The sequence below is a fragment of the Perca fluviatilis genome, chromosome 2, assembly GCF_010015445.1.
Source record: "Perca fluviatilis chromosome 2, GENO_Pfluv_1.0, whole genome shotgun sequence".
NCBI lineage: Eukaryota > Metazoa > Chordata > Actinopteri > Perciformes > Percidae > Perca > Perca fluviatilis.
In genome coordinates, this window is record NC_053113.1 from 19571378 (window position 1) to 19596927 (window position 25550).

At 41.9% G+C, this 25550-nt stretch overlaps 1 protein-coding gene across 1 annotated transcript in view; it reads right to left on the bottom strand.

Annotated features, from left to right (window-relative positions):
- The window catches only part of LOC120548388 (gap junction delta-2 protein), a 30914-nt gene extending 7160 nt beyond the window's left edge, over positions 1-23754 (bottom strand). Inside the window, exon 1 of the mRNA XM_039784649.1 lies at positions 22553-23754. Within this exon, the coding sequence (XP_039640583.1) occupies positions 22553-22623 (71 nt within the window). The 5' untranslated portion in view covers positions 22624-23754. The remainder of the gene's footprint in view (positions 1-22552) is intronic.
- Positions 23755-25550: the final 1796 nt, after the last annotated feature.

A 25550-nucleotide genomic window follows, 5' to 3' on the forward strand; every position in this document is an offset into this window, starting at 1 on the left:
GATGTGCTGAGAATGAAAGGACAGTGTGAGAAAGCAGGATAGATGAAAAATCGAGATGAGAGAGCCGGTAATGGATGAATGTAAAGAAAGAAGATGTTCAATCGAGCACTTTGATAATCAGCTTTGAAAACAGTAAAAAATAGACTCTTTTAAAAATATCTTTGTGTTAAAATACTCTGCACTATTATTAGTTGTTAAAAGGCCTGATGACACCTTCATTTAAAATGGAAACTGTAAAAGTGACAGTACAGTGGAAATAGAGACCAACTCAGAGAGCTATTGTGACTGACAGTGCTAGCATGTTTCAGGCTTGCTAGCATGTCAGCTGCTTTATCAAAGATGCATGGATGATGTGGCCAGGTTGGTTCAGTGGTAGAGCAGGCGCACATGTACTGAGAGGTTTATGCCTCGACGCAGAGCTCCAGGATTCGAATCCGACCTGTGACGATTTCCTGCATGTCTTCCCCCTCTCTCTCCCCTTTCTCACCTAGCTGTCCTGTCAGAAAATTAAAGGTGGAAAAGCCCAAAAAATTATCTTTAAAATTGAAAAAAATAAAAATAGATGCATGGATGATTTCTCCTGTACCGCTAAGCACTGGTATGTGTGGGCCTTTAATAATAGGTATATAAGCAACATTACATTGTCAGCCAGCGTTTTATGACACATTCAAACAATTGACTACTTATGAGAAAGGTAAAACTATCGAGATTGTATGTAGAAACTAGAGTAAAAAAAAAAGTAAAAGCACACAACTGTACATAAAAGGACAAGAGAAGTGGGAAGGAAATACAGGAGAAATCTGATAAAGGATACAAAGTATGAATGAAAAAATGTCAGAATCAAGATTGAGACAAGGGATTTGAAATTGAAATCCCAGCAGGGAGTTTCACAAAGGACTTTGAACTCCTTAATTAGAAAAGAGAAGTGAGAGAGAAGGCAGAGAAAAAAACTGTACCAATTATAGAAAAGGACATTGTGTCACTGTTAAGTCACTGTTCCTCATGATAAGAACCAGAGAAGAAGATCTTATTTATCAGCCAGCGTAAACACTGCGGAGCCTCAATGTGTCGTCAGTGCTCATAACTCTGCTTGTTATCTGTGATTCAAGACACAGTTTATGTGTGTGTGTGTGTGTGTGTGTTTTGTCATAGTGTTTACAAGTAAAAAGAGGTGTGATTAATTCTAATTTTAGTATCTTCTGCATCATTAGGGCCAGATACCATGGCAACCTCAAATGAGACTCACTTAAATTGGAGCAGTGATCAGTTTCCACACACACATACACACGATCATATGGAGTAATTTCTAAGTTATAAACAATAGCGGTACTCTCTGTACTTTCACTGCCCTAGCAACAGGTGACGCTGAGGCAGTGATGGAGTCCGTCTTGAGTCGCTATTCTCTAGACTCGTGACTCGACTCGGACTCATATGGTAATGGTGACTCGGACTTGGACTCACCCTCGAACACTGGGGGACTTGAGCCTTGACTTGGACAGTTGTTGACTCGACTACAACACTACGCTGAGGTGAACCTTGTTTGCAGATTAGGTGCTATTTCTGTGTGGGGTGCAACAGAGAGATTATTGTTGCTGAAATTGGGGTCACATCAATTCTGTCTGTGTGCGTGCATGCATTTTAGTTAACGTGTGTCTATTTAAGCATACGGTACGCTTAAATGGGCTGACTTGTCATATCTGCACACTCAGTGTGTCTGTGTGCTTCATGATGTTAGTCACACAGTAGATAGACTACATGTTTCTATTCCTTCCATCTGTTCTGTTTACTTTCTTGCAGACATCCCTCTCTTTGTTCTTTTCTTATTTTACTCATCCCTCATTTATTTTTCAGATCTGAGACCAAGCAAGCACTTTAGATAGCAGGCTTTTTGCCTTGTGCCGTTTGTGCGAGTCTGTTGGCTGCCTCACACTGTAGTCTGTGACTAAAGTCTGGAACAAGGCTGCAGACTGCAGACAGCCCTGGACATTGTTGTTAATCTGTTGATTGATTTGCTGCCTTGTAGTTCAATCCCATATATATAAGTTCTGCATACTGTAACATCAACTGTTACTAATCACCACCATTTATATTAATGATAATCCCATAAATAATGGTATGATAAATTGCTGTCATTACTTCATATGAACCCATAGTACAAACCATTACAGTAGCCTATCAAAACCTGACCTCATTACATTTATCATGGATTTATGGGTTTAATGCAAGTGCATACAAGTCAATAGATGGTGACATATAAAAATGGCATTGGAGGTAGTTCTGAGGGGCAGTACAGCATGCTCCAGGAAGAGCAAGAACATGTCAATGTGCTGTGATAACACAGCATTTAAATTTAAAGAGATAACGCTTCACAGCAAACACACTGTCAGCGTCTTTCAGACGTAAATGGTCAATCAATTGCCCACCAATTTTACATATTGCCGTCTGAAAAAGACCCATTTTCAGGTGTAAATTACTGAGATTTTCTGCCTACTCAGCACCTTGTAACATTTCAGTAGCATTTTCTACACAGCTCAGGTGTGAACAATGGGAGTTACATTGCCAGCAAAAGCATGCAACAAATGCAGTATGTGTAAAAGACGGAATGCCGTTATTGTAACAGATGATTCAACATCGTTGCAGATTTCATGTCTGAAAGGGATTATAGTCGCTGGCAACATTGTCTCATAGGGCAGATACATCACAGGATCTCGAGGGCTTTTACAGAGAAATCATTGTCAGTAGATTAATGGCTGGATAAAGATTGCGATGGACAATGTAGAGTTTGATACAGTAGTAAAATGTGATTTAGCAATCTGAAAACCTCAAACATCAGTTTTAGTCTCAGTCCCCCACGCTTCTTGCTCAATCAACATTTATACAAGGACATTTCTCACACCCTTTCTCTTCTGACAGCAGCCTCAGTAGACAGCTTTCCATTTTAAATCCCACCTTAACCTCTTTCCTCCATTTCACCTGCAACTCTCCCTCAAGATAAGTCTGGATTTATGAGATAAAATCAACAAGAGATAGTAGCTGTCACTTGAATTTACCTCAGGCCGATCCACTGCATTTCATAGAAAGAGTACTATTTGTGCACAATATAGATTTATCTATTCAAACTCAATTAGAAGATCTGTTTATGTGGACACCATTGTGACAGTACAGTGGATCCAGGGGGAGGCCCACACCACTGCACCTTACACGTTGTCAGATAATCATTAGATGGCATTTGGCTGTGTGAAGGGCAATCACACAGTGGCTTTGCCAGTCTTGCGTGGCGCAGATGTGGACTCGAAGGGCAGAATTAATCCTTTCCAGAGTCTGACTGCGAGCGGTTCACATGTACCTCTCATCAAAAAGTCAGGTCATCAGTGATGACCTCCAAAATGAAAAATAAAGGACTTAATGCCAATCTGCTCACCTGTGACCAGCTGGCATGCGGAGGGGTAGGGCAGAAGGGAGAGAGAGATAAAAATAAATGCAAAAAAAATGAAAACGCTTTTGCCCTTGTAGTGACTCCATTAAGAAGCTTAGTGAGCAGAGAATACACAATACCAGAGTGAGAGAGTATTGCTCTAAATGGGCATACGTGTGCACACAAACACAAACACACATGTATTCTGTATGGCCACACACATGCACGCTTGCACACATATCCACGCGACAAAACACAATCCAGACAGTAAGTGGAGTGGAGACTGTTTCAAACTTGAGTACTGAAAGAAGACATAAAATTGCTGTTTCAGATGATTTCGTTCCAGACAGGGATAAAAAGATTATGAAGTCACCAAAAAACCCAGTGTAAATTAAAAGAGAAACCTGCCAGTGCTGGGACAGAGTGCGAGAAAGGAAAACCAGCACTGGAAAATCTCATCATAGAGAATGAATTATATAATAGCTTCCACACGCAAAACCCACTGCTGTAATCTGTGACTGGGCCAAGGGAGGATTCTTGCATTAGGTTTTTTTTTTTTGTTAATGCCATCGAATAGCTTTAGATTATCAAACACCACACAGCAACCCCCACCTGTTTTTTCTCTCCTTTCTGGATCATTTTTTTTCTTTCTTTCTTTCATTTGCACTCCTGTGGCCCTCTCTCTCTCTCTCTCTCTGTGACCCCCTCTCTCTGTCAGGAATAATCTCCAGATTGTGTCTGTAGTTTTCTATAAAGAGTCTCCTTTCTCTATGAGGAAGAGGAGGCGTATGAATTGTCGGTGCCTTCCCACTAAAATGGAAAAAACACACACTGAAGTCTGTCTAATGCACTCTCTCATTGTCTCTGCACACTCACACTCTTGAGGACTGCTGAATTGATTCATTGAATATTTGTCAACAGAAAAAAAAATCATTGATAACAATGTTGAGTTTTCATTAAAGCTGCACCTTGTGTTTTATGTCATTGTTAATTAATACTTTGGACTGCCGGTTAGACAAAACAAGCAATTTAAAGAAGTCCCCTTGGGCTCTCAGATATTTCATGGGATTTAAAAAATATATTTTCTCAAATTTTTCATTGATTCATCTAAAATAACAGAGAAATTAACCAATAATGAAAAAAATAATCAGCTCACTCATATGCACATATGTTTTAAACATACACATGGCTGACATATTAGCACATATCTCAACAACACAATCACATCATAGAGTGTTTGTTGTTCCCTTTGACTAATATGAGTGATTATGCAAAAACATTATGCACACAACCCCAAAACGCTTATTCTCTTCCAGCAATTGTGTTTCCCCGACCCACTGTCTTTCTCTCTTTCTCCTCCTCAATATGTGACGGTGGATATTTTGTATTGAGGGGGCATTTGTCATATATTCAAAGCTCTCATTACAGACGTGCAGTTCATTTTCAAAATTAAACAGTGAACAGTAATGTGAATAATCTGGCTGAAGAAATCTAGTTCCATCTGCCCTCTCCGTATGCATGCACAGTACACACACACACACACACACACACACACACACACACACACACACACACACACACACACACACACACACAAACAGTGTTGCTGCTCCAGTAGTCTGCCTTAATGAACTTCCAGAGAAATTGAAATGCCATTTACAGTGCAGCTCCCTTGATATTATTGAAGACCTTCCTTTATGTTTAAGCCTCTTTTGATGAAACCTTTCATGCTGTTTACATGGCAAGTGGAGCAGAGGTAAAAAATAGAGCAGAGGTGAGGTGGGAGTTGTGTGTAGCTCAGTAGGTAGAGCTGAATTGAGTTGTAGGGATTAGTGAGGCAAAGCATATGCAAAATGTACACCCTTGTTGTGAGGCACTTTTGGGTATCGTGTCCACCTCAAAGTGCGTAGTATGTTGTTTTTTAATTAAGATGTGATAGAGATAGGGACAATGGTTGGTTATAAGATGGAGTGAACCAACAACCACAAAATTCAGGAATTGGGGACGAGGGAGATAACAGCAGAGGTAAACTGTGGGAGGAAGATGAGGAAGAGGAGGCAAAGGACATGAGATAATTGGCCAGGGATTGATAAGAAACGTAAGGTTTTGGAGAGATTGGAAGATGTGGCAGTGGAGATCAAAAGAAGAGGGAGGAGGAAGAGAAGGGTGGAGGAAGAGCAGTTGTGGTTCCTTTACCCAGAAACCCGACATAACCCCCCCTTTTCGATTCCTCTCATCTCTTCTCCCTCCCTCCCTCCCTCCCTTCAATCTCCCCTCCACTCAACTCCCATCTGCTGTTACCACGGCAACAGTCAAGGGGCAGAAAAAGAAGGAAATTAAGAGAGCGAGAAGTGTGCCGACTAGAAGCTAAGTCAACTAAAGAACAGCATGTTTCTGCAGATTTGTTGCACCAGTTAGACTATGGCTTAGGTGCCTCAAAGAGCTTGACGCTTGTTTAATTTATGTACAAGCCTGAAGAAAAGTTCATAACAAATGATGCCAGCTAAAAAAAAACTAATTATGCTACTGTATAGAAGTTGCTTAAAAGATAATGCCGTGAGGAAAACCAGAACATTGGCCCCCTTTGAGAGAAAATAAACTCTACTGTTGTTCAAAAGCAATGAGGAAGAAAAGATGTTGAAAATAGGTTATTTTCAGAATGAGGAACCATTTTAAAATATGGATGCATAGTCATGTTTTTGACCAATAGGCTTGTACATTGATAGAGAACCACACTCCACTGATTAGTGTGACACAAATATAAGTGTGCAAGACCTATGTCGGTCGCAATGCCTTGGTCATTTTAAATGCATATTGATATGTAAAATAAAGGCATTTTTGTTTTTGAAGGAGACTTGCATTTGAGATCAGGTTCTACGCATGCAATAAGCCCTTTACAACATGAAATTAGCTAAAAAATGTTTTTGAAATGTTAAATTTCAGTTTTGAGGGATGAAATCATGAATGTTAATCAGTAAAAAAAAAAAAAAAGCTTTTTCTCTGCAGGCTAAGGAATGTTTTAGCTGTGCTGGACAACAATGTAAACAAGTCCAATGTTGGCTGACCTGCTAATTCCTTTCCAGAGCCCCAGCTTCAGCCTCCATCAATACCTGTTCCCTCACTGTCAAGCTCTGGCTTTTCTCTGCACAGCTCCCTTCCCCCCTTTTTACGCTTCCATGCATGCTGCAGCTCTGTTTCTACTACTAATTACATCTATAACCTGCATCTCTCTTTAATTTACCCCCCAGTCACTGTCTCTGAAAGATTCACCAATCAGTCTCCCATTTTCTGTCTTCTGTTTCACAACCTCTGATTTGCATGCTGCTCACTTAGCCTGATAATCTTAGCCTGTACTTCCATTTCACTCCAAGTCAGAAGTCTGGAACCGAGCTTCTCACTGTGGCTACACACCAAATGCAATTTCATGAAGTGAGCATTTCTCCCTTTTTCAGAGGTCAGCACATCTAATCATGCCAGTAGCCTTCAGAAGGATGGGATTGTGATGGCAATGTGAGCCAGAGGCGCTATGTAAAACATTGTAGCAAATGCTAATGTTAGATAAGATAAAGTAATTCAATTAAGCAGTATTGCCACATTCAAGTTCAGGCAAAAACACTGACTGACTTTCACATCACACTTCAGGACTTTAATTATTTCACCCATCACCACATAAAGACGTTCTAAATAGAGAAGCGGAAGAGGCAATTGACAGAGACTGTTGGTCCTCCAGGTGAGTATAATATTACTTTAAGTAGCCTATAATTTTTTAGCTCCTGACCTATTTAATCATATCCTAATAACTGTAAACACCTAGCTAGTTAGCATGCTAGTGCAGAATAATAAAATCACGACATATAAAACATGCTTACTTACAAAATGTTAAATGTTAAACATGACTAACCTCACTAGAAAAACAATAGTCTTCGGTTATTTGCTCAAACGCTTAAAAGAACAGTTCAACATTTTGAGAAATACGAGTTCGCTTTTTATTCCAAGAGTTAGATGAGAAAATCGATACCACTTATCATCATATCTGTTTGTTAAATATGAAGCCAAGTGATGGTTGGCTTATCTTAGCTTAGTATAAAGACTGGAAGCAGGGGGAAACAGCTAACTTATAAAACATGCTAATTAGTGAGCTTTAGAGGTGCTTGTGAGTGGATTTTTCTTCACCTTTGGACAGAGCTCACAGTTTCCCCAAGCTTACATTAGTTTTTTTCTTCTCTGTTTCAAACTCCTGTTAGTATTGAAACGACCAATCAACTTGCTTGACGTGCAAGTCCGCTGCCCGCACAATGCGTTGTTGAGATTTGGGATTTGCAGCAATGTTTTGCAAATTAGTGTTAGCAGTGGTTTGGAAAATCCTACCTCGGCCCATCCCTCTCTTCTCCTTATTTCTTTCCCCCCCTCACAATGTTTTGACCCTCTGTCTACATTCTGTGTCTTAAAGGACAAATCCGGTGCAAAATGGCATCTTGGGAAAACCAAGTTGAACAACAAACGCCGTGCTTGAGCTATGTTACTGGTTACTGGTTGCACGGCGTTCGTCGTTCGACTGGTTGTGACTGTTTTCCCAAGATGGCGCCCGCCTGTATACGTGAACGGTACTGTCTTTCTAAACCATCTTTTTAATAAACTGTCTGTACACTTACAAAGTTCTCAATGCTTCAGTTTACATGTAGGGACCCTCAGTATGCTACCGTGGAAGTGTGGTGCTAGCTTGAGCCTTGTTAGTGGTATAGAAATAGCGATTTGTTTTTACTTTATCCGTGCACCGACGACTCGCTTTATAAGGTAATTAGCGCTTTGCGATAAAACTGGTCACATTCGATTAGCATGAAAACATATCCCAGAGATAGAGCCGGATTTGTCCTTTAAGGGTGCCAGGTGCTCACCCAAATACAACAAACCAGCAGCTTGACAAATCTAATCCTCTCACATCAAATATGAATGGACACTTGTCATTCTCTCTATCGGGGCCGCGCTCTCTCTCTCTCTCTCTCTCTCTCTCTCTCTCTCTCTCTCTGTTCCTTTGCCAAGATTTATCAATAGCTCGTAGTTCACGGTGGGTCACCTGGCACCAAGTTGTATACAACCTTACACTGGAGCCCTCAGAGAGACACACGCATACATACACACAGGCAGAAGGGATGTTCCGGTGCTTCAGGCCAGTGACAGAAGGAGTGAGCGGGCTGCACTCTCCCCTGCTGACAGACCTTTATCCAGCATGGCCATCCATCACACATACAGCATACACGCACTTACACACACACGGAAACTCACTCAAATGCTAAAATCAATATAACAAAAATATGCACAGATTAACACAGAATACAGAGAATCAGTGAATGAAATCCCTAAAGACATTTCTCCATGCACACACACAGACGCACATTTTAATCAGAGACACACTCACTCTTCCAGCTGTTGCAGGGCGTCACAAAGTCGATTGTGTCAGGTGTTAGTGCCATCCTCTCAGGATAGGTTGATATGAATTTATATCACACCAACTAGTAATAATGGTTTTACCATTGTTTAGTCTGGGGGCCTCTGAACTCCAAGCAGGTGGCTTTAGGTGTTGTGTTTATTTCAGTGACAGAATGAACCAGTGTGGCTTATTTTAATGAATGTTCAAGGAGCACTATATGCAAAGCACTTTAAAACAAATAATCCCAGAAGGATACATTTGACGTACTGTATGTGCAGTATTATGCAGTGGTTTAACTAAATCCATTTAATCCAGTACTGTACTTAAGTACAATTTAAATGTACTTGTACTTATTTGAGTATTTTCATTTTATGCTACTTAATACTTCTACTACTAATACTTTTTACTCCACTGTATTCATTTAACAGCTTTGGTTACTGGTTCAGACTATTGTTGGGGCCCCTTGTCAGAGTTGTTTGCAGTTTCACCCTTTAATCATCTCACGACCCCTTCGATTTAACTTGTGACCCTTTGGAAGGGGCCTGACCTGCATCAATAATAAAAACAATGCTAGTTAACATTAGTAATTAAACTAACAGCTAACATAAGTCGAAACTGCCTGCGAGCTTCTCCTGTACTATACGGTAATTCCTCTACTGTGCGACACAACCATTAGCCTTTTTTATAAAAACGTCTGCTACGGAGCCATAACGTGAGGTACAAGGTAATGGAGCATTTTCTACATTGTCGTGTTTCTTTAGAAATAAACAATGGACAAATAGAGTCTTTAAACGCTTCAGATGAAAAGTTATTCGCTGTCAAAGTGACGTCAAAATTTGAATTCTGAAGCAAAGCTTACCCCCTTGCCTCAGCGTCAGGAAGTATCGCATTATATCAGGTCTCGCGAACGAATTGCTTCACGGCACTGCACACACACGCCCATTCAGGAACCGGCTAACAAGGTAGCGATGGAGTTTTTCACACTATCGTCATGGCTGAGCCAGCAAAAAAGAAACAGAAAGCTAGGAAAGCATTGTCAGAGGACAAGAGAAAGAGGAAACGGCAGACTGACCGAGTGAGGAGTCAGACACAAGTAAACATAGGAGCTGCCAAATATCTATTCCGAAGCTGTAGGGGGAGCTCTACAGAGAAACCTGCAAGCAAAAAGCAAGAAGACAGCGAAGAAATGGCCAAAACTGCAGAGCGCCCCTTTAATATGTCAGTCACAGGGGACAATCTTCTGAAGAAACAGATACTTTTATGTAAGCTGATAGCTAATAATACCTCTGTACTTTTACTTAAGTAAAGGATCTGTATAATTCTTCCACCACTGAGTACATGTTTGTTGTTAATGTTAATTAGGCTACCTTTTATTATTTTATGATTTGCCTCACAAATAGTTATTTACAATACTGAATATACACACGTGTACAGATATACAGCAATCTATTTCTCTTATACATGCACTGTAGTACACTGTACTGTATATTTCTGTTGCAATGATAAGTGGTTAGTGACAGTACTCTTTTTATTGTAGTCTGTGTGTAATCCTAGCTCTGTAAGCTTGTAAAATGGAAATCTAATAATAGCACATTCTAATACTGTTTACTTATCTATCCATCTCTCTTCCTCTCTCTTCGTCTCTCTCTCTCACACACACACACCCCACACACACACACGCACACCAACACACACACACACACACACACACACACACACACACAGGTATTCAAGTGGCGTGTTGATGAATGTGAACTGACTCTGGCAAACAATAATTCTCACGCACATGAACACACACACACACACACACATACATGCAAACATCCAGTTGGTTATTTTTGTGTATATTTTACCAATCTGTAAAATGAAATGATATATACCCATTATACCCTTGACTAATGACTATGAAAGGATATTTTGTTTGTAGTTTTCATCACTAATAAAGAATAGATTGATCCAGAGAAAGGTTAAGTGTATCCCATTTTTCTACCAGTGCACTGGTATATAGGCTAAGTGTGAAGTACGCAAGGGTCTCCATGACGATAATAACTGTGGCAGTTACCTTGGCAACAGACAAGGCAATACAAGTAAGAGTTAAATTGGAGCCCAGACATTAAAAATAGACTTTCTAAAATCTACTCTGATCATTCAGAACAGATCATTGGCAGGAATGAAAAGAAGTGACATGAGTGGTCACCATAGCAACAGACCAACCAGTGTGCAGAGCATTGGTTTTGGGTTAGTTAGGTTGTGATAGAGGGGTGAGGCATGAGCAGGAGAAAAAGCAGCAGGAGAGAGGAAGAGAGATAATGCGTGGGTGAGAAAGGAGAGGGGGAGGGAGGGAGGGAAGGGGGGTCAATGGAGGGAAATACAGAGAGAGAGGGAGAAGGAGAGAGAGAAATGATGGGCGTAATCCAGATTAAACGCTGGGTTTTAGACAATCCCGAGTTAGAGCCGCAGTGTTCATGCCAACTCCCCACCCACCACGACTCTCCCGTGCCAAGCCCCAACCCAAATCAGCCGCCCTGGCACATGCAGGGAGCCTCCATGACACACAAGCAGACAGCACATGGCTGTGCAGGGAACATCCCAAACACACTCAATCGACAAAAAATACTCTTACACCTATTTTTTACAGTGTTTCTGATCACAGTGGTCCAATGGAGAAATATGAACGACTGTAAAATACACAGATTACGTTTTGCATTAACACATCTCATATCCAGAGTGGGCAGTAGCAGAATGTAACTAAGTACATTTACTGTACAATTTAGAAGTATTTGTACTATTCTTGAGTATTTAGCTAGCTTTAGTTAGAAGTTACTTTGCCGATTCCGGTTATTAATACAACATATAAATCAACTAATACATGATTATGTATTATTATGGATTAAGCTTTCCGGCAGTATAGTAGTTGCAACAGCTACAACAGTAGTGATGTACAGGTTAATGCATCATTAATTATATGCAGTGAGATAATATATATTATTCTGAAATAGGTCATTCTGCATAATACTGCAGTACTTTAGGTACCTAAAGTATATTTTGATCCTAATACTGATGTTCTAAGTAAGATTTTGAATGCAGGACTTGTAAGTAAAGGTGTACACTGTGGTATTAAGTAAAAGCACTGAGTACTTCTTGCACCACTGACAGTGAGTATCAATATGCTAATTACAGTTATATACTGAAGTATTCATTTCTTGCTTTTCTATCTACAACTTTTAAAACTGACAGTAAATATCTCATTTACATTCATATAAGCATTCAAAGAAACTGCTTTAACCAATTAAAATTATAGGGGTGTCTTTGAGCCATGTCTTAAGGGTGGTCACTGTGGCCACAAGTGGGCAATTTATAAATAATGCTAGACGCTAAAACACAGTGTAACAGTACTGTCAGTTTGCTAACATTATAGTTAAGATAAGATACTGACCATACTGGTAAAGTTATTGCAGCAAAATCCCAATGTGTGCTCAATTAAGCAAGAGGGAGGTTTAGTCCAAGTTATGAATGAAACTTTTAATTTGTAAGAGGAGAAATTTGTCATTTCTTCTTTTAAAAGTTAAATAGTATCACTTGTTGGCTTACAGGTCGAGAGAAAGTTCATTTTTGATCGTAGAAACAACAATTGGCAACAATCTCACCTTAAGGTCAGTAAGTGCTAAACATAAATACACATTTCAACTTCTACAATTCCATGACATATGGCCAACCTCCATCTGTTGTTGGAAAATTGTGATATTATTTGCCACCTGAAAGCTTTAAGCCAGGAGACGGTTAGCTTAGCTTAGCACAAAGACTGGAAAAGGAGGGAAACAGTTAGCTTGCTGTTAGCTCTCCTGGCTCTCTACTAATAAAATTGGCAGATATAACTGTGGAAGTGAATAGTATTAGTAGTGTCTATCTGATATGACAAGAATGCAGAATCATTATCCGACATGGATCTCTGTGTTTGATACAGCTTCCTCCAGTAAACAGCAGTCAACAGTACGAGTCCTGCATGCTGCTGTCATTCTTGCGAAGGCTAAATTTATCTGTTTGTCTACCAAGTAGCTTATTCATAATTGGCTAAGAGAGTGGTGTGAATGAAACATATTACAGAGATTCAATCACTCTCACCGCAGCTTGACTTCACTGCTTAATTGAAGAATCTGCTACTGGGATCATGTGTTTGGTGTGTGTGTGTGTGTGTGAGAATGCATTGTCACACTATTTGGTTGCATATAAAGATAAGGGGTGTGCCAGCTTTGGCAGTATGTGTGTGTGAGTGTGAGAAAGCGTGTCTATGTGCATGTTTCCACCCAAGTAATGACTAAATATAAATCACACTGCAAGTTTGCTTACGCACATATTTGCATATTTGGATGACCATCTGGTTAAGAATTTGTGTGTGTGTGTGTGTGTGTGTGTGTGTGTGTGTGTGTGTGTGTGTGTGTGTGTGTGTGTGTGTGTGTGTGTGTGTGTGTGTGTGTGTGTGTGTGTGTGTGTGTGTGTGTGTGTGTGTGAGGGGGCAGTGAATCAGATGTCTCTTCATAAAATGTTGGTCCTGGCAGAGATGGTGTGTGCTTTAGCAAGGTGTGACTGTGTGCACTCACGATTTCTTATTCATGTTGAGTCAGTCACACTGTGCACAAGCTGATACTGCCTCTGAGGAACAATCGTCACAAACACATACTCAAACACGCTCAAAGAGATGAACGTACTGCAGTCTAAGTGACTCTTACACCCTCAGCTTGTTTCATTAGAGACCACAGTAAAGTGTGAAGATGCAGCCGATAATGGGAGTTGGAGCGAGTGTGGATAAGGAGGATAAATCATTGGAAGAAGAGCGTCCTTTTCATCTTCAAACAGCGAGATCAAGTGAGATAAAGTGAGGTGGTAGAGTGAAAAAGAGCGAAAGAGAAAGAGAGAGAGATGCATAGAGATGTGCAGGCTTTATCAGAACATCAGCAGACAAACATAATGATCAATCAAACTAAATGAGTATGTCAAATTTTACGATGCCTACATAGAAATGCTGTTAGTCATGAGTAACAAACGCAGATTTTATAAATAAGACAATGATCTCACAGCCCCAAGCTCACACAAATAGACCCACCTGAGAAAACTTCAAAAGCTGCAGCGTTCAAAGATCAAAATTTGCTTTGTTTTAATTTTATCCCTCATATTTTATGTAGTTTTGTTTATATCTGACTGCATAAGAGTCATATATTTTAACCACAGTCTCACTGTGTGTTTTGTTAGCATTCATTTACACAAGCTCTTCTGCCATAGCACTTCAGGATAATTTGCTCCACTGATATCTAATGTTGTATGTTTCTAAGATGATTCAAAGACTAGTATTATTATTATGTGTGCCCTTTAGATTACTTATTCATGTCCCCTTGCTTCAAAGTACGTTTGGTTTCAACCATAGTTTTAGGGTGATATTTGTGACAGTAACAGTAACCTTTAACAGGGGTAACAAGAGTACAATGTGAAAACCAAGAATGAAGTTGGGTATATTACTGTCCTTGTCATGTTGGTGTTGATGAAAGAAGATTCATCCAAAGAGAAACTGTATTACCTGCAGCACAGTGACTACACTACCCCATTAAGAATTCATGGTCACACTACTTAATATTAAATCACCTGCCTTATTAGGCCTTATAAGAACTGACAACTTTATAATAAAGGTGGCACGGGTGGTGAAGCAGTTAGCACTGCCGCCTCACTGGGTCGAATCCACTGGCCATCTTGGCCCTTCTGTGTGGAGTTTGCATGTTCTCCCTTTGTCACTGTTGGTTTTTGGTAAACCTAACCCTAAACCAGGTTGATTGTTGACTCTAAATTGCCCTTGGTGTGAACGGGAGTGTGAATGGTTGGCTGTCTCTGTATCCGCCGTGAGATAGTGTGGCGACATGTCCAGACCAGGGTGTACCCCGCCTTCGCGGTTACAGATGATCGATGGATAGAACCTTCCAATAAAGCTGGTATCTAATATTTATGTAACTTATACTTCATTAACATATCCATATAAATGCTGGTATAACGTAAGACCTAGTCTATGTACATGACGTTCCATTTCCGGGATTGCTCTGTGGCCTACAGAAATTGAGATAAATAATTCATCACAGCACTGTTGCATGTGCAAGTATTGATTTTCTGACAGCATACTGTAGATCTTGGCAGGTGATTTTCACTCCTTGGATGTCAGATCTGATCACTGCATGAGCCGTGAGGAGTTTTCAAACTGGATCCTGCATCAAACTCCATTTCCACTTCACAAAAATTGAACTTTTACTTAAACGTAAAGCCAACAAAATGATCAAACCAAAACTGTAGTGTAAGTTGCCAAAATCATTCAGAGGTCTCTGTTCCAATTCTATATCAATGCTTTGGAATGAAAACATATTTCATAAATGAACATACGACTAGAAAACTGGTTCAGGTGGCTATTTTTGCAGGGTTTCTCTCCTGTTTGTGCGTGTGAGGTAATGTCCAGGTTAAACTAACCCTCCAGTATTACTCTAACACTGGCCTGCTCTGTCCTCTAGGGAGGTGCCAACGCTAAAACGGTAAGCCTTAGTGAGTCACCCTGCCAGAGACAGATTCTCCCCAAGGCCCTGCAAAGTGAAATCTGTCTGAACTTGGACCTCCCCTAATCTCTCTATCTTTATCCTTTCTCTCTTGCTTCTCTCTGACCATCCAAGTTATTGTATTCCAGTTAGGTCTCACCTGAGTTTCTCCATCTGCCAGTGTTTCTCTCCATGTGTATCATGATACACTATGAACTACATAGATGTCATAATTGATGTACGATTGGTGTTACAGGATTAAGATGGAGGTTTATCTTCTAACATTATGTCTGATGAACACACACATGCAATAGGAGTCGATTACACCACATCATCCCTGACCTTAGTATATGTGGACTGTGGGGATCAACGGAGGGAGATTAAGCAGCTGAGAACCTGAGAGAGGATGGGGGGAATGTGTAAGCAGAAAGAATTGAGAACACAACTGCATAATTATATGCAGTAGCTCTCGCTTTCACCCCCAGCTACAACTCTGCTTCTCCATAAGTCCCTATGGAGGCTTGTTGTAGTACTCCAGTCATTAAAGGCTGTAAGCAGCTACAGAGCAGCTCCCAGGATTCATATACAGGATGTTTGTATCTCTAGCAGCATAGCTAGAGTAGATCAATCCCACTATCAGTACTGACATGAACTGTAATGCACAGGAGGAGCATCTTCTATAACAAACATATCTTTGACATTGTAGGTATTTCACCAGATGATGTCCATAAATTGAGGTTTTATTGGCAGGTGGATGCTGTATGTTTGTTTTAAAAGTCTGAGATACAGCAGGAATAACATGCATCTACCTCCCCTTCATATAATTCACAATCTCCCAATGGATGTGAGGTCATTTAAATAACAGGTTTCTTATGGAAGCACGGAGAAGGTGCTGACATTACAGCCGGCAGCATCCCGGGGGTCATTACATATGGACAGATGTAAGAAGTCTGAAAGCAAGGACAGGACGACAGGGAGGGACGGAGGTCGCAGGTCTCGCTTGGCCTTCTGTAAGTGTCCCTTTTTACAGTCTCTCAGGGGAATCTGCCGCAAGTGAGGCCATACAAAAAAAGAAAATCATCTATCACCTCTGTGGGGATTGTGATCGCTCCACATGGATTCACTAAATAAAAGCACGATGATCTAAAGGTCATGTGACGACAGAGCTGTAATCTGTCAACAAACAGGCACCCTGAGTCGCGTGTACACACTGCTCACAAATAAATGTTGGTTTTCGCTTGCGCTGTGCTGAAAGAGTGCATGTGGCATACACACATACACGCACGCACATGCTTTCCTAGACGAATAAGCTGACGACTCCTGAGCGACAACACTCATTTGACTCAGGGGAGCCGTGCTGAGGAGTCATGCTGAGCGAGCTGGCCTATGTCAAGAAGAGCTCCTGCGGAAACACACCTACACACACTCTTGATCACCTCCTGTAAAGTGCACATGTGCAAAGGCATGCTGAGATACAAGCAAACCTTCAACTATCTCTTCAGGGATTCTACCTAGTGCACAAAATGAACTACAGCTGCAAGGACTGTATTTTAAAATGCACATGCTTCAAATCAGTTTTAAGGTCTAAGCTTCCCATAGTGGAATCTGAGAGGGATGCATCTGAACTTTCCAAAATAGACATTTCAACAATCACGGCCACTTTATGCAGCGATTGGACAGGTGTGAAGGTGTTGACTCTGTACATCTTCCGATGCAATTCATGTATACAACTAAGTGCAACAACATTAAGGGATGGTTCAGATGTGTTGAAGTGAGGATGTATGAGTAACTTATCCATAGTCAGTGTATTACCTGCAGTAGATGGCGGTCGGCATGCCCCCACTTTGGAGAAGCAGGCAGGAGTTGCAGCACAGAAGCAAAAGCACTGCTGTGGACGGGGCAGCATCAAAATGGATTTTAGACACCTAAAAAAAGGCCAACCTAAAAAAATCTATCAGTTTAAGTGTAGACTATATTTAAAATATTTTCACCGTTTTAACTTGCCATCATACAGCCTTCTATGGCAGGGAACTGAAGCCATTTAATCCATCCATGCTTTCTTCAAAGCCTCCTCCAACTCCTTTGACAAAAACAGTAATTTCACCCATCTCGTGGCTTTGAAGAGAGCATAGATAACGGCTTTAGTTTCCTGTTGGAAAAGGCCATGTGACAGCAAGGTAAAGTGGTGAAAATATTCTAAATATATACAATTTAACTGACATTGAGGGCCCTATTTTAACGATCTGAAACGCAAGTATGAAACGCCAAACACAAGTAGCTTTGTTGGCGGATCTCGGGCGCTGTTGCTATTATACCGGCGGGATAAATGAGTCTTGCGCCCGACGCAAATCTTAAATGGGTTGGTCTGAAGTAGCTAGGTGTGGTTTGGGCGTAACGTGAAAATAACCAATCAGAACGTTATCTCTCATTCCCTTTAAGAGCAGGCGCGCTTGTTCCATGGCGGACTGCTATTATGACGGCGGATTTGCCTGGCGCACGCCAGCGGGAGCTGTCCGGGATGCGGCAAAGTAATAAATGCCCGTCTTAGCCGGTTGGCGATGTTGCTGCGGCCTCTCGGGCGCTTCTCCTCAAGTCTGGAGAGGATTCTGCAGCCATGGAACGTGGGCCTCCAAATGCACCACCTGCACCTGTTGTGCCCCTTCCTCCTCCCCACTCTATCTCCGTCCACCCGCTCCCCCAGGACCGCGACCGCGCATTACTCCCGGACCAGATTCCGCCGGACTGTCCAATCCCACCGTAATTCAACATCACGTCTCCTTAAGTCCTCTAATATTTCCTCATTTATGTCATCAACACATCCATGATTCATGGAAATGTGTAAAACACAACAAGCCACAAAGAATGCTGCGACTTTTTGAGGACTGTATTGTAAAGTGCCTCCTGATCTGTCCAAACACATGAAGCGCATTTTCAGTAATATTTTTCTTTGTAATTATGTATGGTTTTCAAAAATGGGAACTGCTGTAGATGAGAGAAGTGTATGCGCGTTGTGCACACGCTACATTATGGCCAAGCATGCGCCCCTAAAATAGCATCTGAATAAGGCGCTACTGACTTTAGACCAGGTTTTTCCTGGTCAGTGGCGGAATTGTTTTCTGAAACTGCAAAATAGGACCACGTAACGTTTGCGCCGGAACACGCCTCCTCTTTTCGCTGAACCGCCCCCTGGAGCGCAAATACATTCCCTAATTTACCGACGTGCGTCTGTGGAGGGAAAAGTCCGCTGTGCGTCGGGTGCAAAATAGGAATGATACATGCGTCGGTGTACAAAGGCAATTGCGCTGAGTACAAGATAGGGCCCTGAGTGTTTTAGGTGGACCTTTTTTATGTGGCTAAAATACGTTTTGCTGCTGCCCCCGTCCTCAGCAGCACATTGCTTAGCATCCGTGTTTGGTCTCCTGTCTGATCTCCTAATGGGGGGCGTGCCAACTAACATGATGCGTCAGATGGTTTGTTACACAGAACCATCTGAGAACCCATCATTGGAAACTATTTGGAAAGGGGTAGGCCAGGTATTTCCAAAAATGCCTGGCAGGAGATTGGGTGAACTATCGGTCTATCACGTCCATTGTTTTGAATGAACAGTCGCAGCCATCACATACATCTAAATCACAGCAGTGGATGGCAGTAGCTCCTAACAGGACGCTTATTGGTTCGGTAAGCTAGACTAGCTAGTAAGCTAGTTCAGACACAAACGCATTAATTGAAGCCTGACAAGATGGATTTTTGTGATAAGTAATCCTGCATGATTTTGTGATATCGCGAGAATCCAGCTGATCTACTGAAAGTAAGAGAAAGGGAAGTATCATATTCAATATTATTTTTAAATGGAGGGTATTGCATTATGGGTTGTTTGCAGCCTTATTGTTGCTAAGCTAATGAGTTTCTTCATGTTAGTTCTTTCCAGAGAGGAAATAAATCCTATTTCAGAGTGACCCAGTTTATGGTCCTCACTCAGCGTCGTAAGTAGTAACACTGGTTCTGAAGAGCCCCCTTAACTTTTATCTGTCCTCGGGGTGTTTAACCACAGCTCTCCTGCCGAGAAAGGCAATGCCTGAATAAATATTTGGTATGCTAATTTCTACCATGGTTTATTTTAACAGGCAATAAAGTCAATGAGGTACTTACAGTTTTAATCACTCACTTAGCATTCCACTTGTATTGCAAATGGACCGGCCTAAAGACTGTTTCATGAAGTTTCCTGTTTTCTACCAAGCTCCACTTCCTATTCCATTATTGGAGATCAATATCAAGGTGTTGGGAGGATGCACCTTCATGTTTAGCAATCCTACTCTGACCAATGGCAGCACACATATATCGGACCAAATAAACAGCATGAGTGATGTGTTTACAGTAGTTAGGTTGAGAGTGCTTCATCACGGTTTCTCCTCAGAGGCTGTGTACAAACAGTCGCTGGGGTCCCACGGTCCATCAGATGGTCCAAGTCGATTTATATCTTCCCCGCTGCCCGTAATGGCAGGAATTAATCACAGGCAGCAGGTGAATACACAAACACACACTCACAGACAGGACCAAAACCCATCCAAGCACATGTGATATGCCCACAAAGTACACCGAAGCTCACATTTTACACACAGTCTGAGTATTTATGCACACACACACACAAACCCTGACAGCAGAAGGGAATCTCCAGAGCCGTTATAATGTAATCTTACACAAACAAATGTTATATTCCCCCTAATGCGTGTGTGTGTGACTCATGTATGACAAATCCACTCAGGCCTGCAGGCTGTTGTCATGGTGGGCTCATGAGAACACACGCTGGGATGGCCTCAGGGACAGCAACCTGTCCAACGCTTTCTTCGGCAGGACGTCACCTGCGCCGACCAATGAGATGTCTAAAATCGCAGCATAGGGACCAATAGCTTTCAGGATTGAGGGAGTATTAGCGTGCATTTATATAAATTCATGTCAGCAGTGATGTCCCAGATTAGATGGTTTTGAGCTGTAGAAAAGCCAGATGCAGGGAAGGCACTTTACTGTGGGAACATACAGGCTATCACACAGAAACTAAAGCTAAAAATGGTCAACTGGCTCTTTTCATATTATCGGTAATAGCACTAAGTGATTAGGAGTGCTTCCGATTAACAACATTTAAGAGATAAATAAATACCATGAATGACATACTCCCTTTGTAACTGGACAAGTTGGTGAAATGTCTAATATGTCCAAGCAGCTATGCCCCTTTAGATTTCCAATAAACATACCAGTGCATGGGGATGTGTTGTGAAGCTAACATCCAATAAATAACAATTCACCATGGAAACCACAAAAATAAATCAATTAGTAGAGTTAGTAAGACTTTCGCAAGGCAAAAGACTATCAGTTGGCCAATTTGAATGTCAGTTTACAGCTGTGGAAATGAGATTGAATGCAAAAAGACTTTCACTTGCAGCTTACCTAACTACCAACAGTAGCTAGAAGGGCACTCAAGTTTATACATTATAAAGGACGTATTGCTGTATAGTAGCCTAAGTGGTTGTGGAAATGGAAAATGTATTGAGCTTAAACAAATGCAAGTGAAACTGTACAGGGCTGCTGGAAATCTTATGTGTAAATTTTGCTATTTTGAAAAGTTTTGGCTAGTTCCTCCCATCATCTGAACATTTTAACTGTCTGGATATAAACTGTGCGAAGATGATCTGAGGCTTTTTGCTGCCGGGTGTCCTGGTTGCCCCACTTAGGTCATGGCATGCAGCACCATCTCGTGACGAGACAGTCCTCTTGGCTTCCTACCAACGCCCTGCAGACTGAGGCCATGTGTCTGCTCGCCTGTCTGTGAATAACCGCTCTTCGCCTTCACTCTGCCTTTTTACTGTTTCTTTCAGTCATCTACTTCCTGTCTCTCACAACTCACACTCAAACTGTGTATTCCGCTCATCTCCTCTCTACTTTGCAACCAAACTCTTTTTTTTATCTCTCTCTTTTCCTCGATTTCCTTTGGGTTCTTTCAGGTTTCTTCTTCCTTAACAACTCTCTCTTTTTGTCTCTTCTCCTTCTCGCTCTCACTGAGACCCTGCAGCTAGGATGACTAGTCCGGTCGATGATAGACACTACTCTTCCAGCGACTCATGAATGAAAGGAAGCCAATGCTGACCGATCATTCATCATAACACCAAAGAAAACAACTCTTAGCCTACTAACCATTCAACCGACAGACTGCTCTCAGAACAAGACTCCGAATCACAGTTTCATAACCCCACAAAATTCACACTCAGAGCTTTGTCAGCAGAAGTCAGGAGTCATATTCTGCCAAAAAAGAATGTTTCTCCACATAATTTTATAAACTGGCTAATAATTCAAGAGTACCACTAGCCAGAGTGAGTCAGTAGCTTCAGGGGATTGGTTTAAACTGCTAATTCAGACAGTCTCTATAATGAACTTGCGCTGAACCACAAGTTCAGCGCAGAAGTCCAGAGAAAACCCCAAACTCAGGAATGTGTCCTTCACTCGATTTAAAATCATGTTTAATACCATCTACAGAGTTGATGTGCCTCTGTGGCGAAACGCTCATCAATAATTGCTGATTCTCCCGCTGATACAAGATACAAGACATCTCGGCATGTGGAATGATGCATAAATCATAATAGTCTTGACCTTGCGCTGGTGACTAGTTTTTTTAAAGTTGTGAAATGACTTCATATTTGAAAGAAAAAGACAACGAAATGTATGGGGGAAGGGAAGGGAGGACTGTGGGAAAGCTGAAAAGAGGCACGCTTGTGTAACGGGGATGGCTTATGAAGCAGACTTCATGTTAAAGCGGGAGGGGGGAAAAAAGGGGGAATGAAGACATCAGCACGGAGAGGTACAGTAGAAAGTAAATGAGCAAAATGAAGGTAGCCTATTGCCGACATTCATTGTGAGATGTCCTGACACTGCTCTGGATACTCTGATGTCCAACGCCTCTGTGTTGGCTCATAGTGTCCCCTCCTGGTCGCCTCCTCCTCCCACCATGTCACTCAGAAGGATTAAAGACTGACAGCATGGAAGGATTCGTATTCTGCATGCATCGGTATGCTTGCATTTTTAAATACCGTATGCATAGACGTAGCCTACAGTAGAAACATGAAAACACATGATAGCAATCTCACCCTGACAAGAACTCACCTTCCAATCATAGTAGAGTGCTGCTGCACGGCGGCCTCCAGAAGGCGCTCCAGGATGGTCCATTCTCCCATGGTTGGAGTTGGGTGGCATCCACTGGCACAGGAAATCAGGTGGGGGCTTCCCAGTCAGCAGAGCACCAGAGCTAGTGTTAAAGTCCCTTTTTATAAGTCTTCAAGTCCACTTGCATGGGTTGAGATGAGGTAGGGAGTGGTTTCAGGTGGCTTGTCAGGTGTAAAAAAAAAAAAAAAGGACTCAAAAGCAACCTTGAAGAAGCTCAGTGACACCTTTTGTTGCCGACTTTCTTTTTTTTTTAGGTGCTATCCGAAAACACACACACACACACACACGCACACACACACCACCTTAACTACACCTGAGATGGTTGGACTGAAGCCCGTCTATGTACTAGCTGCAAACACACACACTCTCATCGGTGCTGTGTGTGTGTGTGTGTGTGTGTGTGTGTGTGTGTGTGTGTGTGTGTGTGTGTGTGTGTGTGTGTGTGTAATTCTTCATCCATACGCTTATCTTCCCACTTCCCTCCTCTGGTAGCACCTGACCCTGTTTACCTCCTAAAACAGCTGGTCTGTCATATGTTCTCACACTGACACACACACCTGGTCCAGCACACAGACACACCAGAACTCATCTACTTCTACTGAGTTTCAAGGAGCAGCCGTAGTTTGTGCAAACAGACATCCATCACTCTGCCCTCACACACTGCTTCTTTGACAGCATCTTGTAGCAACTCTGAGCGGGCTCAGGTCCATACACTCATGTGAGCCTGAGTAACCAGGGATCTGTGTCTCTGCTCGTTCTCTGCTCGTCCATCCTCTTCATTTCTTTCTCACTGGATGGATTCCCTCCCCTCCTCTCTGTTGCTTCTCTCCTTCTCTCCTGGTTTGGTTCAGGCTGCACTGGACTAAAGCATTGCACTCCCCCTCGTCCTCCTCCGTCTCCTTTACTCTGCTTGAAGCCGTCACTGGTTTCTCCAGTCCTCCTCGTCCTCACTCTCCTCTCTCCGTTTCTGTCAGCGTGGCAGCTCTCCTTTCCTCTCTTCCCTTCATCTTGTTTTTCCCTCCCTACTTGGGTTCTCTCTCTCTCTCTCTCTCTCTCCGTTTGCGTCCTCCACCTGCCTCTGTCTCTCTCTCTCTGAGCCAGTAGGCAGCCAGACCGAGCGTGTGTCTAGAGGATTAGGGAGAGGAATCATCTCTCTGCTCCTCCCCCCCTCTCACTCACTCTCCATCACTGTTTATCCCTCCTCCTCTTCATCTCTTACTGCTCCACTACTAACACCACACACACACCATTTTCCACTCTTCTCTCTCACAGCATAATTGCTCATGATTTTATCTTCCATCTGTTTTTATCATCTTCTGTCTTCTCATCTGTGTGCATTGATACCAACTTTAACAAGGAACATTTTGCTGTTCTCACACACACACACACACACACACACAAGTGGAGCATTTATAAACTATAGAGTTTGATATTCCCTCAGGAGAATTGGACTAATGCTGCATTCACACACCAATGACAGTCAGTCAAGTGAAACCAGATACAAAGCGTAAAGCTCCTCCTAAATTAGCGAAATCAATTGCATTTAGAGTTAATGTTGGATTTTTGGTTTGCTGTCAGGGATGGGGCATTTGCAGACATTCTGCCAAGTTGGTTGAATAAAATATATACATCAGGTGGAAACTAGTCTATATCCACGACCTTCCACTTCTGGGATTGCTCCGTTGCCGGCGGAAATTCCGCCGTACGTCCTTCTTTTTCGTCCGGATGTCCGTTTCCTTCCGCTTTCTTTGTGTTGGAATTAAACTCCGGTGGATTTATGAGGATCAGATCTCTGCTCAAACGGAGAGAGAGAGAAAACTCAGATTTGACATAGTCTAGCTAGCTGTCTGGATTTACCCTTCAGAGATCTGAGGAGCAGTTAACCATAGTCCTCATAAATCCACCGGAGTTTAAAATTCCAACACAAAGAAAGCGAAAAGGAAACGGACATCGGTGAAAAGACATGCATTCGGCTTAATTTCCTGCAGCAATCCCGGAAATGGAACGTCAAGGATATAAACTAGCGGAAACAAACAAATCCCTAAAAAAAAAAAAAATCTGTTGCATAATATACTTTCAATATCGTTTCAACACTATTTTCATGTATGAATTTTACCTTTAAGGTGAAGCATGTTGGGATGTTTGTGACTTCCACTAGCTTGCAGCACAAACTTCAGCGTCCACGTGCCTCTACCTGTGCCAAACTACAGAATCTGTAAGCACGAGGAGGGGGGACACTGAAGACAGGCAGGGGAGAGGGGACAATATTCACTCAAGTACTCTCTCACACACACACACACACACACACTCTGCAGCAGTTTTAGTGGCTTCCTCTGTCACTTACTGAATCCCCAGACGGGAGTAGTAATCTATTCTTAAGGAGGTAAGGAGTGACTGCACACACACGTAATCCGTCCTACCCCATGCTAAGACAATCTGGCAGCACCGTGTCTCACACGTAAAGAGAGTAAGGGAAAAAAAGAAGGAAAACACAATCTGCCTTCATTTGGCATGAGCATACAAGAAAACACTAACATATTTCTCTAACCTCCCAATATCCTTGTCAGGTGACTTGTAGTTCTGTCATTCGGCCATTAATTTCAGCTCTTTTAGAGAACATTCAAAATATATAATTTCTGTATTATTCCTGAATATTTGGTCCATCACTTTCATCCAGACTCAACAATTAATGGATGAATTACCATTACATTTTGTACAGACATTCATAGTCTCCAGAGGATGAATCTCGACTTTGGCAATCCCCTGTATTTTCTGCTAGTGGCAACATGAGGTTGACATTTATGGTTTTGGGTAAAATGTCCTATTTGATGGATTGTCATGACATTGGGTGCAGACATTTATGGATCCCCTCAGGATGAATTGTGAAATCTTTCGTGATCCCCTGGCTTTTCATTCAGTGCCATCAACAGCTCAAGAT